This window comes from Haemaphysalis longicornis, unplaced genomic scaffold (genome assembly GCF_048455015.1).
Source record: "Haemaphysalis longicornis isolate Haplotype H1 unplaced genomic scaffold, Haemaphysalis longicornis Haplotype H1 scaffold_13, whole genome shotgun sequence".
NCBI lineage: Eukaryota > Metazoa > Arthropoda > Arachnida > Ixodida > Ixodidae > Haemaphysalis > Haemaphysalis longicornis.
In genome coordinates this window covers 80,399,892-80,417,124 of record NW_027526233.1, presented here as the reverse complement: position 1 = coordinate 80,417,124, position 17,233 = coordinate 80,399,892, and the positions used below count along the sequence as shown (strand labels likewise).

General features: G+C 46.9%; 1 protein-coding gene across 3 annotated transcripts in view; it reads left to right on the top strand.

Moving 5' to 3' along the window:
* Nucleotides 1-17,233, top strand: part of LOC144164357 (uncharacterized) — a 143,316-nt gene that overhangs the window by 31,242 nt on the left and 94,841 nt on the right. For 2 of the 3 annotated variants that reach the window (XM_077694870.1, XM_077694872.1), the window contains exon 2: nucleotides 1,657-1,719. The exons of the other annotated variant lie outside the window; for it this stretch is intronic. In XM_077694870.1, coding sequence (XP_077550996.1) covers nucleotides 1,657-1,719 — 63 coding nt within the window. The remainder of the gene's footprint in view (nucleotides 1-1,656; nucleotides 1,720-17,233) is intronic. 3 annotated transcript variants of the gene reach the window in all.

Genomic DNA, 17,233 nt, shown 5'->3' with positions numbered 1-17,233 from the left:
CAAATGTCGACAAAAGACGATGATAGCCTTTATCGACTTTTGCCAAGTAAATGCCTCCCTTCGCCTTCGCGCTTACCTCTCAATTTGTTCCTCTTGCATCGCGCTCCTCCCGAGGTAAAGACGCCAAATGTTTGCTTAAATCATTTTAAATATACCGCGTTCCACTGCTCCAGGCCGGGTGTCTCGATGCCAACGCTGCCGTACGGCGAAGACGCGCGTGAATCGAGTCATCCTACTTCAACGTTTATAGAACCGCGTTTCCCTACTCCACGTGCGTTGCAAGAAGAACGTGTAACCTATCTAGTGTGACCTATCGTAACTGCTGCTGGTTGATTTCTTAAAATGGCGCCAGAAGCTACAGTGGGGCGGGCGACAGCAGGCGATGGCAGGGTGAATATTTTTTCTGCAGTTGATGAAGTATTTAATTTCGCAAAAATAAAGCATGTATGACTTTTTATAAAGGAACACTGCAAATATCACTTCTGTATTAATCTGTTGTTTTATATTTGCGTAATGTCTTGTTCTTCTTCAACAACGTTGACAAGTATGAACATTACACCGGGCTTAGTGGGTAGATTTAGCTGTGACTATATAATACTATTGCGCAGGCATTGTTTTACTTTGGCCGGGTGGCTGAATCAAGTCAGAGAAGGACACACGGGCAGACAGACAGACAGACAGACATACAGACAGACCAAAATTTCTGGGTTTAAGTAGCCCAAGAAAGACTATCGTCTTAAAAAAAACAAACGAATTCACAGGAGAACCCTTTGAGCAACAGGAGGCTACCACCCTGCCAGGCAGCACTCAAGTCACGAGCGAGATTGTGGCAAAGTTAAGTGCAACCACAGAAAACAAATAATCGAGAGGGTGCGAAAGTAGCAGGCGGCCCGTCGCAACGAAGACCAGCGTTTATGATTTGTTGGCAGTTTCAGTAGTCCATTCGACGGAAGTATACGCAATAGTGCTCTGAATTTACTTACGTTTGTTTAAACAAATAATTTGCAGACATTGTAAAGAGAAGCACCTCCTTAGCTTTAGAGCAAAAAAAAAAAAGCCCAGGTTTAAAATTTCTAAATTTAATTGTCACGACAGAAACGAAAGACATGCACAAATTATTTCGTGATTGTTTGCCTTCGCTTCAGATAGCGCAGTCTGCCGTCTAGCTGTATTTACTGGGTATGCGAGGTTCAGCCTTTCGCTTGCGCTCAAGGGCGCGCGCAGACAGTCCAGTCGATACTGAGCGATCAAGCGCAGGCGAAGCAGACTGTTCTACTTCCCTTATACCCCGTACTACCAGAGGGCGATGCTCCGAGCGAGCTTAGCGATAAGAAAGGCGCACCTTGCGCGGAGGCAGCTTAAGTTCAGTTGCAATGATTTCCCTTGAAAGATATAGCATAGGACATCTTTCCCTGTAAAACAAAACAAAAACGTTTAAAGGAAAATAACTATTTTCCAGCCGGCCAAAACAATAAACAGTTCGTGCCGTCGTCATTTTGGGCTGCATAACCAACGTCCTCTTGGGTTCGGGTCGAGTGAGGGAAGTAAAACTCTGAACTTTGCCAGGATTATGAGGGACTGCGGAGTGTTCATCGGAAATTTTGTGGTCATTTGATTTGCCGCATTTATCTCTTTTGCATTGACTTGCGTACGCAGGAGGCCTGACATCCAGACAAGCCTGTCCGGAGGACACCAGAGTTGCTCATGGGGAAAGCTCGAGTGAGTGAGTCCCACATGCGGCGCTTACTTTACCCTTTAGCTAATGCTCTCCTAAAAAAGAGGTTTTGGGCTGCTCTGTTTATCGACAGCAGTCTGGTAGACAAAGACAGTGTGAAAAACAATCGTAATTCTAAGTTTTGTCTCTCCTATTCCTGGATCATTCCCTCTAGTAAACGGCGTCTCTAGCCCAAAATGACGTCAGAGATCACCACGGTATCAATGGTTGTTCGCTCTAGTGGAGAGTCTTGCGCGCTTGACAGTAGTCGGTTTTATGGCACTAACCATTGATTACCGGCATGACGAACGGATTGCTCGTCGCTGCATTTGTAGCGTGCGTGGCTATACAGCGGCGAAGGGGCTGTACATAAATGTATATCCTGGGAGCTTCACACCAATTGTCATCTACACCCAGGCCAATTGCAAGCTACACGTTTTTGAGGCCGGAATATTGATGCCGACGACGCACGCAGGAATATTAACCATCAATATTATCGGATATCCAACACCAAGAAGAATCCAAGAACATCTATGGGCATCCACCACCAAACTCCATAGATTTAGTATTCGCCATGCACCTTGGCGTGCGTGCTATAAGTACACACAGGCCTACACCGAGAATAATGCTGTCCATTGCACACGCATGAGACGCCTAATACTTCAACGCATCAGTCTCGTGCGACAGGCATCCCATGTAATATCGCCCTTGGGGGATTATAATTGAATTATCATATCACGGTTTATTAAGAGCTGCCGCGATGATTTGTTTCATCCCGGATTATCCTCTTAACATTTTGTTTTCTATTGCGACGATGGAATGAAAAACTATGTTCAGATTATTAAAAAAAAGGTAAGCTTCGCTGATTCATTCCGCCATTGCACGTTTACTTTATTAATGTATTTTGGCTATCCAGTATCTTTTTAGCCATTACTTGAAACGTGTTGGAACATAGACCCGTTTCTACCCAAAATTAATCGGAACGCACTTGCATCGCTAAAACGAACACTAAATACGCTGCAGCGTATTTAGTGTACTCTTCCCTTCAACCCCTCAGCAAATTTCACGACTTCTCCTCCAGCAACGCGCCGTGTCTCGTGTCGCCGTGAGGGACGAGGCAGACTCCGATGTCCAAACTATGTACAGTTTATGTACAGGTCCACCGCCGTCGAGCAAAAACACGCGGAGGCATTTCCTTTCCCGAAGCATACGCGGGCGTTTTCATCCGAGGGCGGAGCCTAAAACTGGTTACGTGAGAGGGGTCCGCGTGCTAGAAAGATTGGATTGTTTCGTCGTGTGAATCCTGCTTTAACAACGGCCCCTACGGAGGATGACGGCCGACGTCTCCGCGTCTGCGTCGTGGAGGGGCGCCAACACTGCGACGACGTCTATGGTCAAAACTTGCACCTTCAGCCACAAAAATACTTATTCTAAAATTAAGTTTCATGCTGCACACGCGCATCAACCACCCCAGCACATAATGACCTGCAAATACCTCCCTCTTTCGGTAAAAGCGAAGGTTTGCGCGGTTCCGAAGAGCACCCCAGGCTTTTGCCGTTCGTTGGAAATGCCGAGCTCACATTAAGGAGCTGAAAGTTCATCATTGCAATACTGATCACAACATTGTTACCGTTTCGTAGTGCGATATTCCGTTCCGAGATACGTACGAACGAAGCACTTCCGCCGCGAAGCAGAAAGTTAATTAGGCGTGTTGATATGCTAAGGGCGACTCCTAATCCAAACTAAATCATGCCAAACCACCTTATGTAATACAAGAATGCATATCAAAGAGCCAAACTGAACATTTTGCAGTGAAAAAAACAACAACGTTAATTAGGCGTGTTGATATGCTGCCGGCGACTCCTAATCCAAACTAAATCAGGCCAAACCGCCTTAAGTACGACAAGAATGCATATCAATGAGCCAAACTGAACATTTTGCACTGAAAAAAAAAAACAACATACGGGTCTTGAAAAATATAAACCCTTTCCACTCAACGTGTCGGTATTGCAGACCAGTGACTCGCTCTAATGGACTGTGCCGCCGTTATCTGCTCACTGTTACCGCCTGTCACGCTCTTCGCCGCCTTGTCTCACTCCTCTCTTGGTGAGTGGAACAGAGGTTTGTCCAATGCAACTGGAATTTCCCGCCATCGCAAAAATAGCGCGCCTCCTTCCCGGAACAGCGCGAGCGGAAGTTCAGCAGGTCTTTTTGTGCTTGCTTTGATCACGCACGTGCCAGCGCCTTGCTGCGCAGTTTCGAACGCATCGTTTTCGGCGGCCACTTTTTTCGCTTACTATCGTAAAAACGAACCCAACGGGCATTCTTAATGGGCAGTTTTAGAATAGGGGAACCCGGCGTTAGGGGACCCCAAGAATTTAGGGGAACCCAAACGCAAGGCGCTCGCGCGTGGCGAGTTTTAGAAGAGGGGCGTCCCCAACAGCCCGCAACCGGACTGCGTTGTCCGGGTCGGCTGGGGTGTTCGGAACTTGAGGCTTAGCATCCTGGCGGAATATTTGATCACAGCTACCTGTGCAACTGCGAATGAGAATCCGTAACACAACTTTTCACCATACTATCATCCCCTTTCTCGCATGTGGAACTTTATTTCAGCTATAACTGCCGTTAGAGAAATCGGTGACCGACATCTGCGTAGCCTGTTTCGATGCGTCTGCGCAGCAAGCGCCATCTTTCGGCCGCTCGGCGCACCGCGCGCCTCGGCGACGGGTCGGACCGGCGAACCTCCGCGGCTGGTCAGCGTAGGCTTAGTATCGCGGCAGACATCTGATCGCCGCTTTTAAAATAAGCCCTGATAACAATCCCTAGCGCAATTTTTCACCACACTGAAACCTACTTTCTCTCATGTGGAACTTCTTTTTAGCGATCAGATTGATTCGGAAGAGCAGCGACAAGCGGTTGCTACCGCGGTCTGCGCCAGTTCGAGCCGCTGAGTGTGCCGAGCTGGCAGGCGGTGGCGGCGTGCGCACAGACTGTTTCCAAAGGCAGAAAAGGCTTCACAATTGCCTGCTTTATCCAATTCTTGCGAACGACGCGCGGAATCTACAAATTCAGCTCAGCGATCGTCGTAGTTGATCGGGCGAGTCGAGGAACGAGCCGCAGGTTTCGCTTCAGCCATGGTCACGCGCAGTCTAGCTGGCTGCAAGAGCGACGCAAGAACGCTAACTCCAGCTTTGGGGCGCACGCTATTTCGGCAAAATAGCGTAAGCGCTAGACTCAAACCCAAAACCCCAAGGATGGCTTGGGTTCTGCGCATGCGCAGTACGACGCCCCAAGACGCTTGGGGGTCCCAGAGCGTTGGGGACCCCTATTCTAAAAAAACTCCCTTATAACTGAATGGACGCAAGGGCTGCCGGTTATATGCTCAGATTTTGCCTCAAATGTACGTGCAGTTTTGTTTGTGCTAGACAACGGGGAGATGAAGTGTGAGTGGTTTAGGAGCTTCGAACGGTTATTACTATATCAACCACCGGATTTCCGTATCCTCTGTGGGATGCTGTTACGGTACGCCGTCAGACTCTACTTGGGTAGGTTATCACGCTTCGCCGCCTGATTCCCGCAGTCGCTTGGCGTCGAAACGTTACAGCGAGCGAGTAACGATGACCAGGCGAGCACGTGAAGGGCTATGCGTTTAAAATGTTGCTCTGCTAAATAGTATATAGGAAAGTATATGGCCTTCGCCTGCAGCTTCGTCGACTGGCGGATTCTTTTTCAGAGCGCAGGTTTTGAGTCGCATCTTCGGCATGATGCGACTCAAAACCTGCGCTCTGAAAGAGAATCCGCCAGTCGGCGCCCGTTCTCTGAGGAGACAATCCTGGGCCACTGGCCTTCTCCGTCGTCTGCGGACAAGGCGACAAAAGCGCTCCTGTGTTTCCTCAAAACGACGGAATTGCACAAAAGACTGTAGCACAAGACTACTCTCTACGAACTGTCTGAACTTTTTTGTCTATAGTGTCCTACCGCTGGGCCCACCACTTCACGCTCTGTCCGTACCTTTCCCCTCCTTTTTCTATTTCCCTCTTTTTCCTTATTGTTCCCTTTCCCCCGTGCAGGATAGCATACTAGGCCGTAGCCTGGTTAACATTCTTGCCTTTCCTTTACTTTTTCTCTCTCTCTTTTTCAGAGGCAGAATGATGTAATTATCGGGCTGTGAGTTTCGTCTGCTATGTATGTGATATGCCAGGATATCTCTCAATTGAAGAGACGGGGCCGTTTTTACGTATACACCCGCCCCTCAGCGGGTGCATACGCGTGGGCTGCAGCGGAAAACCCCTCATTAGTATTAAGGGATCCAATGAGGCACTCACACAATGTATACATCTTCGATGGCTCTGCAGATCTTCAACTTTGACGCATTGATGCTTCTTTGTTTTTAATTTTGTTGATTATTTCGGCAAACTTGGGCATGTTGCTTGTGAGTCGGTCAATAATGTGGCGGCATCATGCCTGGTCGTGGCCGCCGGGGCAATGGCAACCTCTTCTGCCAATGATGCTTAGAACTCACGCACTGTCAAGTCAATGCGGTCATTCCTTATATTGTCGGGATATCAACACAAACTACACGTGTTGGGTGGTGCGGATATAATGCTGCGAAAATTCGTTGTTTGGTTCTTCCCGTACTTAGCGTTGTTGGCCTTACCTTTTGCGATTCAGCGACGTTTGCATTATCTATGGAATTGGCGATACGTGGAAGTGCTCTCGAACATGAATCTTGGAGTATTTAATGGGTGGGGTTGCATATTCTAGCTTTTTAGCTTAGTACCTCCCATGGAAATTAGCGTTAGTCGTTCTATTTCAGGAGTGTGACATGCCTCCTCTATTTCCTCCCAAATATTATACAATCCACGTTGGAACAACGTATTTGTTGAAGTCTTAGTGGCAGTCGCAGAGCGGTCTTGTAAGCTTGTGGAACTTAGTAAGACCCTGCTTGTGAGTGATGCGTGAATGAAGCGCAGGGTATCCGATTCTTGACCGTCAAATATTCTATTCGATACGCGATGTATACGGTTGATTAGTTGTTTCAGATTTCGTTTACAGGGTCGTATTGGGTGCTGTCCTTAGCCATTTTTATGAATCAATATGCCTCAGCACATGAAGGTGGCGTACGACGTTACGAGCTGGTTTTCACTGTGTGGTGATATCCGGATCACGCATGCTTTCTTTCCTCTCGTTAGATATTCGAGCTATGAATGCAAGGAGTGCTAACATTTCCGTAGAGTATTCTAGGCCTCGAGCATGAAAAGATTCTTGTGTTGTATCAATAGGTGCTTGCAAAGCGTCCCGCTGTTCCACCATTCATAGTTTGATGTCGTCCGCATAAAGGTCATGCTGTAAACGTGGCAAGTATGCAGTACCCTGTGGAGATATTTTATCGCAACGTTGAAAAGGAGCGGTGATATCACCGATCCTTGTAAAACGCCCTTTCCAGGAATGGCAGATGACTAAGGGGTACTTTTTCAAAATGAATCAAGAAGTCAGAAGCTTCAAGGCATGAGCCAGCTGCGAGATATTTCTCTGAATGGGCAAGATCCGGTGAATGTCTCCGTCCAACTGCATTGATCAACGTATTTCCGCCCCAAAAGGCATCAAGCCTATTTCGCTGAGAATTCCGTTGAAACCATAGGCGCGGAGCCATGACTGCAAGTGTACGCTGTAGATTTTGTCCTTCACGTCACTTAAAAATAATGACTTGGAAGGAGGTGTGTGGGGTATGGGAAGGGAGGGGAAAAGGCGATTAGAGCAATTATGGCGGAGCGTTGCTAGGATCTGAGGAAGAATAATGTGGAAAGATTTTATTGCTTTAATTAGCGTTGTAAAACAAAGCGGTAAAACATGTAGAAAGATCACACAATTAACTGACTTCGCGCTGGTTTATATTTTCCGTGAAAACTCTATCAGGCCAGAATCACAAGATGTTAAAATTCTACCCCCCCCCCCCCCTCACCACACGCACAATTTTCTTCTCAACCTCAACTCCAATGGCATCGTCTCAACAGCTCTGCTAATGCACACTGTGTGTCAAAAAGTTGTGTGCACCGTACCCAGAAAGTAGTTTTAATCAAGCAGGAGCTGTCGGCTGTCCTGTGCACAAAATTACTTATTTTTGAAAATAAAGTTTAAACTTTACATATTCCTGGCTCTGAACCAACAAATGTCTAAACATGTGCCTATACCAGCTTTCCCAGCACCTAGCTTTACTGAAACAAATGTCAGTTCCCGGATAGGTTGCAATGTACCGTAACCATAGCATCATGACTTACAACTCAACACGAACAACTTCAGTAGCCATCGCAAATCGTCCTCTTGGGTCTTCGACGGTGTGTCACAAAACTCGTGCCCGCCTGAACTTAATCCCCCAGTTCCCCATGCGACAAAGACATTTTGCCCCCGAGGATAAAATTTTGAAGGCACAGAGCGTTTATCGTCTTCATTTTGGCCAGTTGGCGATACACCCTGCCTCCCGCGAAGAGAGAATAGGCAAATCTACAGGGAAAAGGGAGCCCATCAAGAAACAGATGCGAGTGTACGCGCTGTCTTAGATAGCTAAATGTATGCACACAATATACGGGGAAAGGAAAATACGTGCGGGCGAGTTCAGTGGGTTTTGGGTGCGCAGGTAGGTGCTGCTTGCACGTGACCGAGGTTTCCTTGAATATAGTGCTGGACGTTTCGATAAAGGCAGCGAGGAGTTTCCGGTTACGTTTCTGTTCATGTACTCTCGCCTCAAATGTCGTGCTCTCGTGTTGTCTTAACGCTGCTCGAGGTCTCGGAGCAGGTGCTAGTCACCTCCCGAGGCATCCACCGCACCATAATGGGGAGCTTTTTCATTAAACGCTCTCTCTCTCTCTCTCTCTCTCTCTCTCTCTCTCTCTCTCTCTCTCTCTCTCTCTCTCTCTCTCTCTCTCTCTCTCTCAGTCACCTCCCGAGGCATCCACCGCACCATAATGGGGAGCTTTTTCATTAAACGCTCTCTCTCTCTCTCTCTCTCTATCTCTCTCTCTCTCTCTCTCTCTCAGTCACCTCCCGAGGCATCCACCGCACCATAATGGGGAGCTTTTTCATTAAACGCTCTCTCTCTCTCTCTCTATCTCTCTCTCTCTCTCTCTCTCTCTCTCTCCTAAGGCTGTAATTCCGGACATTTATGGCGACAGCCTTAAGTGCCCAATTCTACGAAAACCACCGTTGTCGCTGTCCTGTTGTAGCTGACGAGACTGACGCGATTCAGCGTTGAGAAAAAGAGCTAGTGCGAATAATACGCAACAAAAAGGAGAAAGAAAAAGCGAGAGAAGGATATGAGCTCTTAACAAGGCAGTTGCCGTGGGAGCCTTACTCAGAATGGCGTTTGCTGCGAGACAGCCGTCAACATTTCTGGCCGCGTATCACAGCCGCAGGGGCACATGCCAGCTGGGAGGGGTGAAGAGAGATACGGGGAGGAAAATACAGAGAACGTTGGGCGCAAAGAGGACATCGCGAGAGCGATAACACGGGGCCCTTACAAATGACCCAGGAGAAGTGTTGCTGGCTTATTAGATGCCGAAACGTTCCTCTGTTTTTGTTTTCGTTCTTTTTAGTCTTGCGTATAGTTAACGCCTTGGACTTTATCGCCTGTGCCGCCAGAGAGCCTTGTAGTGTGCGTGTCGGGGCCTGTGATGGAGGACGCAGCGGAGGGAAGATACGGAATGGGATAAGGCGATGTTGCCAGATGGGAGTGGTGCCTGGCGTGCTGTGGGCTTTTTAATACGAAGCAACTAGTCTTTGCGCATGTGAGGTCTCTCCCGAAAAAGCAATCAGTCCAGGCTCGATGGATAAAAATCTTTACCATCCAGCTCTTGCTGGGGAACTTCATTGCGGATTTCCGGAGTTTATAGGCCTTAATGAGACTGAATAACCAAGGACGACGACATTCTAGGCAATGAAGTCTCAGCGATAGTGTCGTAACGGTTGAAAAGCGCTTCTGTTTTCCTTCGAAATCAAAAACAAACATTTATTAAGGGGTCTACATGGCAAAGATAACGTAATAAAATTTATAACAGACAAACATTTATGTGAGTGGGTGTGTACGTGTTGTGTGGGAGGTTGTGCGCACAGAAAATAACTCTTAATACATTACTTGGTCGCGTCGTCAAATAAATTGCTTTGAGCGTGTAGAAGCTGGACAAGTGTTGCTTCCAGGTGGTGATCACTCCGGCACGATGATAAAATTTCTCTTTAAACTTCTTCCGCCTCGGGTGCTTACCCTAAACTGATGGTTAACACATAAGTGAACCTGACAAATTAGCAGGCTTCCGGAGCTACGCTATTGCAATAGTGGGGCCCTTGGAACAGAATATGTTCTTAGTAGGCCTTATAGATGCAAAGGCGTTACGATGCAACGGCTTACTGAAATTTTATTGCGTGATCATTCTTTGCAGAGTTCTCTGCAGCACCAACCCTGTAACGTGTTGTACTTTCACGAAAATCGAGAGACTTAGTGAAGTTGCCGTCGTTGTAATAGTGTAAAGGGAGTTTATTTGTCAGAGTTGTGTAAGAATATCAAAAAAATAAAATTTTGCACATTATGCACAGTTCTCAAGTCAAGAAGATAATAGTAAATTAAGTAGAAAAATAGAAAATAAAAAAAAGCTGGGGCCATCTTCACTAACGTGAAACCTTGGGAAAGGCAAGGCATGCAGTGTGTGTGCATTCTTGGCGCCTTGGCGTTTTTGCCAAAAGAGATGAAACCGCTGGAGGGTAGAGGTGTACAGCCTTGCTACAAGTCTCATGTCTTTGAAGCAAGAAGAGCTCTAGCACGAGGCGTTCGAAAACGAGTGTCCGGGTGTTTTAGTACCGTCACTAGGTGATGCTACGACGACATAAGACGCCGACAGACCGATCCCTTAAGAGGATTCGCCCCTTAAAAAATCACAGAAAACCACCGACAGTGTAACGCCGTGTGTTTGCAGAAAAACGAGTAATTGGTGAAGTTTGCACATTGACTCTCAGATAGTGTAATTGAGCATTATTGTTCGGAGAAAAAACACACAAGACCTAGCGAAGTACAGAACATAAAAAAAGTTAAAAGTACCTAACGAAAAATAGAAAACTCCTATCTTATGCACGACGTTCATGTGACGAAGACAAATGTAAAACACTGATAAACAGACGTGACAGCAAGTTTTGGGGTACATAACCTTTGCTTTCTTCGCCTCTGGGGGCGAAACGCACGATAGCGCGACGCTTCGTGCCACAGTTACTAGACGTGGAAATAGCACCGCCTTGTTGCCTCGAGGATGTGTTCGTAAAAATGCGTAGTCGTGGGAGTCGCCGTCCGCTTCGCTGTCCGTGACTGAAGAGCCATCATCGTCATCATCATCATCACCAGCCTATCTACGTCCACTGCAGGGCAAAGGCCTCTCCCATTATTCTCCAATTACCTCAGTCCTGTGCCAACTGTGACCAATTTATCCCCGCAAACTTCTTGATCTCATCTGCCCATCTAACTTTCTGCCGCCCCCTGCAGCGCTTGCCTTCTCTAGGGATCCACTCTGTTACCCTTGATGACCAGCGGTTATCTTGCCTTCGCATTACATGCCCTGCCCACGTCCATTTCTTCTTCTTAATTTCTACTAAGATGTCTTTAACACCAGTTTGCTCCCTGACCCACTCCGCTCTCTTCTTGTCCCTTAATGTTACACCTATCATTTTTCGCTCCATTGCCCGCTGAGTCGTTCTCAATTTAAGTTGGACCCTCTTAGTGAACCTCCAAGTTTCTGCCCCGTAGGTGAGTGCCGGTAAGATGCAGCTGTCATACACTTTCTTCTTCAGCGACAATGGTAGGCTGCTATTCATTATCTGAGAATGTCTTCCATATGCACCCCACCCCATTCTGATCCTTCTAATTATCTCTGACTCATGGTTGGGATCTGGGGTCACAACTTGGCCTAAGTATATATATTCGCTTACCACTTCCACTGCCTCGCCGCCTATCTCAAACTGCTGTTCTGTCCCGAGGTTATTGATCATTACTTTAGTTTTCTGTATATTAATTTTAAGGCCCACAGTTCTACTCTGTTCGCCCAGTGCGGAAAGCATGCTTTGCAATTCGTCCCCCGAGTTACTTAGCAAGGCAACGTCATCAGCAATTCTGAGGTTACTGAGGTATTCTCCATTAACCCTTACTCCCACCTGTTCCCAATCCAACGTTCTGAATACTTCTTGTAAGCACGTTGTGAATAACATTGGAGAGATTGTGTCTCCTTGTCTGACACCCTTCCTTATAGGTATTTTACTGCTCTCCCTATGGAGGATGATGGTAGCTGTAGACCCATTGTAGATATCCTCTCGTATTCTTACATAATGCTCATCTACCCCCTGGTTCCGTAATGCCTGAATGACTGCTAGGGTTTCAACCGAGTCAAATGCTTTCTCATAATCTATGAAGGCTATATATAGGGGTTCAGTATACTCAGCGCACTTCTCTATCACCTGATTGATCGTGTGAATATGGTCCATTGTTGAATAACCTTTACGGAACCCTGCTTGTTCTTTAGGTTGAATGAAATCTAAGGTTGCAGAGATTCGGTTAGCGATTACCTTGGTAAAGTGAAGAGCCAACCGGCATCTTTTTCGAATTTTTCGGGTGAAATAGACCCACCCTCTACTTCAACGACTTCCGTGGTGCCCGACGGCGATGCAGGCGCCGCAGAATGGAGCGGTGCCTGCCCTGCCGGAACGTCGCTGCGGTTAGCAGGTCTTATGACGGCTGGCGCTCTACGCGCGTGCGAGAGAGTAGGAATACTTTCTGTTTATTGAAAAGAGAAAGCAGAAACGGGGGTGTCGGGGGACGCTAAGAGGCATCTTCAGATGGCCTTCATGATAAAACCCGCCAGGCTCCTCTGTTTCTCCAATTTGGTTGCAGTAGACAGCCACTCCTCAGTGTGGTGTGTCCTAATTGTCTTGGTGTTTGGGGCTTTGGTCAGACCCACAGGATGTCGGTTTGATCCTGCGGTACCTTGAACATGGTGTCGGAACGAAGCAAAAACCGGAAACGAAGAACAAAAAAAAACGATATTTTTGGCTGGAACGAAAACGAAAACGTAACAATATTAATTGTTTCGTTCATGAGCGAAACCGAAAAAATTTAGTTTCGGGTTTCGGTTTGAATGGCAATTTCAGGTATTTCAGGAATCATTTCCATTTCCGTTCAGCGAGACGAAAAATTGCGTTGATTCTCTGGCATAAAATCGTCTTTCGTCTTTCTGGCACCCACTCTCCTTCGGACGGCTTGCTCCGTGCTCCCATACTCTCTCCGTTTGTTCCGATAGGCGCAGTGCTGAGCTCCACGCGGGATTGCCGGGGTCATCTGGCTGCGATGCAGACGTCACGGCCTTATTTATTTATTTATTTATTTGGTTAGTTTAAGAAAATACCTACATTAGACCTACATTGTTTAGGGGGTCGATGCATGTATAATAAACCCTAATATTCTAACAGAAGACATAAAAACAATGAGGAAAAAATACAACCTTTGGTGTGTACACCACTACCAGCGCGGACAGCCTTTTGGTGTGTACACCACTGCATGCGCGAATAGCAGATTAGAGCCGCACTCAATGCAAACAGATACACTTGCTGCGAGAGTGCAGCCGAAAACATTTCATATGCAGCGGAAGGAACAGTTTCGAGCAGGGCGGTATTATCTCTAATAGTTTTTCGAAAAATACGCTTTCAATGCTGATATGCGCCATTAATATTCACCAATTTTCGTGCTGTTATGCCTTCGTGTGGATATATATCGGGGGGGGGGGGGGGGGTTGCTGAAGGTACTGATGTTAATCTATTGCTACCTATTCTCTTACAATCTCTTTTAAGATTAAAAACAGGAGTTTTACAGTGTTCCATGAGACAGACCATTTTAAACTTTTAACAATAACACACAACTATATGAGTTCCTCAGAAATTATATTTTTCAATAACATATTAGGCATGACTTAACCTTTTTTAACGAAATTCATAATTCTCAATCTTTTCAACAATTTCACAAATCTAATATTTTTTCTCGCAAACACGATCCGCTATGAACCATTACGAACCATTATTATTTTTTTTTTCGTTCCAGAGCTGAAACTGAACGGAACGGAACGGTATTGTGGGAAATCTGGGGCGCTAGGTGTCGTCAATTGACAGTCGGTTTGCCGATGTGATTCGTGACATACGAGAAGAAACGAGACCAAGAAAAGAGACGCACGCACGGTAGCATCCTTTCGCCTACATAAACGCAAGCCGATCTAAGTGCCCACAGCAATTTTGTTACTTACTTTTAGCTGCCGTGTCTATTTTCTGTATCAAGCAACACCACGAGCAAAGCAGGCTTTCTACACAATTTAGCATTTTCGTGCGTCGCCTTGTGGATTTCTGAAAAGCCCCAACCGGGTGTAACGTCTTGAATCTGCTGAAATAAGCATCATTTGATAGATTGATACATTTATTGACTGTAACAGTGTAAATATACTCCATTAAAACAAAAACTCAGAAACAGAATAAACGACTGAATTTGACTACGCAATGTAAAATGTCGATATAAAAAATCGCAATGACCCTAGCCGGCGTAATGGGTGCCTGCGCGTTAGCGCACAAACCTTGGAATTTATGCAGATGTTTCTTTGAAAATACTAACGATTGTTTTGTAAGTCGCATATCTTAAACAGCCAAAGATTTCAAAATAAAGGCGGATTTGTGCCGTCGGCAAAAAAAAAAAAAGCACAACCCCCTTTAAATTGGCCGGCACAATGAAGAATATAGTGGAATAAATATCACATTTCAATGCTTGATGGACCACAATGCTCTTGTGCATAAAAATAATGCTGCTTTCCGGTTTTTTCTACGTTTGGGAGGTGTTTGGCACAATTTCTTGATTTCAACCTAAAACTGACTAATCCTCAGCTTGTCGAAAGTTCCCACATGAGTAACCGGCCGTTTCTATTCCAAGCGGACGCACCAGCAACCTTGGACAGTTCATAGGGACAACAACCCACTGTTTCCAACCCTCTGCACTCGGTCTTTGTCCTTTCAATAATGTATGCTTGTTTTTTATTCTTTGCATGAAACGCCACCGTGCCTCAGACACGAATCTAACACTTGCGCGCCCAAACGTGCTCAAGAGCGAGGAAGGCAAAAAAAAAAAAAAGGAAGCGGAAACAGAGGTCGGGGCCAGAGTAGTGGTAACCTTTGGATGCTGTGAAACGGGACACGCGACTATATTTATGACCGAGACTCCCGGCATCCAGCCGTGAAGATTCCGCCGCCTCGCCCGGAGTCGTCCGTTCTCCGCCATCGTTTGCGCGCTAACTCGCAGCTATGCGGCGAAGGCCTTGGCTGCAGGCGATAATGTTCCCGGGGCCAATACACAGATCCTCCCTGCCCGACATGTTATCGCCTCGTCACCTCGCCTCCCTCTCCCTCACCCCAGGTTTCAAGTTTCAGCCACACGTTGCCCCCCAATCGGTCAACCGCGCGGCCCTCACTCTTGAGGCCCTTTTTTTGTTCTTCCCTATTGGAGCGAGGGTGTAAGGTCGTGCGGAAGGGGGGGTCCCAGCCCTGCCGTGATTTCGATGGAAACATCATGTGAGAAACGAAAAAAAAATTGGTTCCAATCCACGCTGTGAAAGTGGTTGGAAAGCAAAGCTTTAAACGACACCCACAACAATTGCCCATGCGACGTCACTTGATTTCACGCAAGCGGCTCTACAAAGAGCGAAACCAGAGGTACTGCCAGCCGTTACCTGGATGGAATTCGCGGGGGCGGCGTCCCGAACGCATTAGGAGCGTCGGCCACAGCCGGGCGGTGAGTCGGAAGTGAGAGAAAACGGAGAGGAGCATGTTCCGAAGGGTGACACAGCGGAACCTAGCCATCCTGATGTGCTAGCTTCTGGCTACACCACCGCGCGACACAAGCGCAGACACCGAAACAATGCGGCATCTGGGCCCAGTGATTCCCATTTATACCTATTTAAACTAGTTATTAAGTTTGACAATTGCGAGAAAGCTGAGGGAACTTTTATAATCGCTTTTTATCAGAACGATTTGCTACCTTCGCTTTCTGTAATACCTGTTAAAACAGAACCAAATTGGTAATCACCAGTTTAGAAAACGGAGTCCCATTCGTGGCAAGCAGTGCACAAAAGGCGGCGTTTGTCTAGCGGTTAGGTGTCTGTATGTGGTTTGCACATTTTGTTTTACACCCCTGCAGACCAATCCTTAACGTATGTCTGCCGTACGACCACTTGACTCCGTCGGGTGCGGGTTACCCTGGAGGTTCTGTCGAACAAGTTAACCAAGCCGTGCGAAAAAACCGCGCAATATACGCGAAGACGCACCAAAACAGGCCCAAAACAACCGCCGCTAAAGCACATGACAAATGCCGTACTGCCGACGCCGCCGCCGCTGGCGAGCATGCACTTTCGCGCGGAGAACTCTGGGTAATTCGCCGCGCCATCTCTAGGGCGCTCCGTGAGTGAAACTCTCCGCCCCCCTCCGTCCCGCCGCAACCGCCTCCGACGCTTTAAGAGTGTTGTACCGCACGCCACGAAAGAACCGTTGGCTGGTAGAGCTAGAAAGCTTTGCTTTAAGAAGTGAGGGTGAGAAATAAGCGGTTTTAAAAGCCACTGAAAAGGCTAATTTACTTCATCGCATATCGGAAGCACAAATATGCCGGGATGCGTCGGGCGCGGTACTATGATTAGGCGCCACAGCTACTAAAGTTGCAATTGAGGTCAGTGTTTTACGCAGAAGCTTTATACATGCGTCAGAATTGTTGCGAATATTATGTTGTTTCGATGCGGACTAACTACTGCAAAACTATCCCAAAAATGTCTGCCATGGTCGTTGGAAACATGCGTGATGCTGAAGCTGTGCCACATGAACGAGAACACCACGAAAACCTATTCGGCGCGAAGAAGCAGCTAAACGTGCAAATGCGCAAAGTTAACTCATCCAGGGATGTATTTTTAACACCCACTGTTATTTCACAATCTGCTAAAATGCTCCACGCTCTTCACTGCTTCCGCTTCGTTACGCGACATCCGAAAGTACTGTCACTTTACTGATTCGTTTACCTTCCTCAGATTTGTGTAAATGCACACCTTGCCATTTTTGGTGCCCTACCATCTGCACCAGCTTGAGAAACAGATTTATTCATCTTCATCATGCCAAGAGCTGTACACGTTTTGCTGGCTCCGATTTTTCGGAGCTCATTCCTGGAGTAGTTAGTACAGTATATGTTGTTCTTGGCTGCGGTGGCAGGCGTAGAGCGCATGCTTCCTGCTTTGCCTGTAAACCCGTTGCCTTTGCATCATGTTAAAGATTCATGCTGTACTGATTCCTTAGATTGCCGATACTAGTGAAAATTTTATTAAACGAACTCGATTAATCCTGACTGCGTGTAGCGCCAAAAAAAAAACGACAGAGGACACAGCTAGGCGACGGGCACGAGCGCTACACTGCGCTCACACTCGATTACTCTGC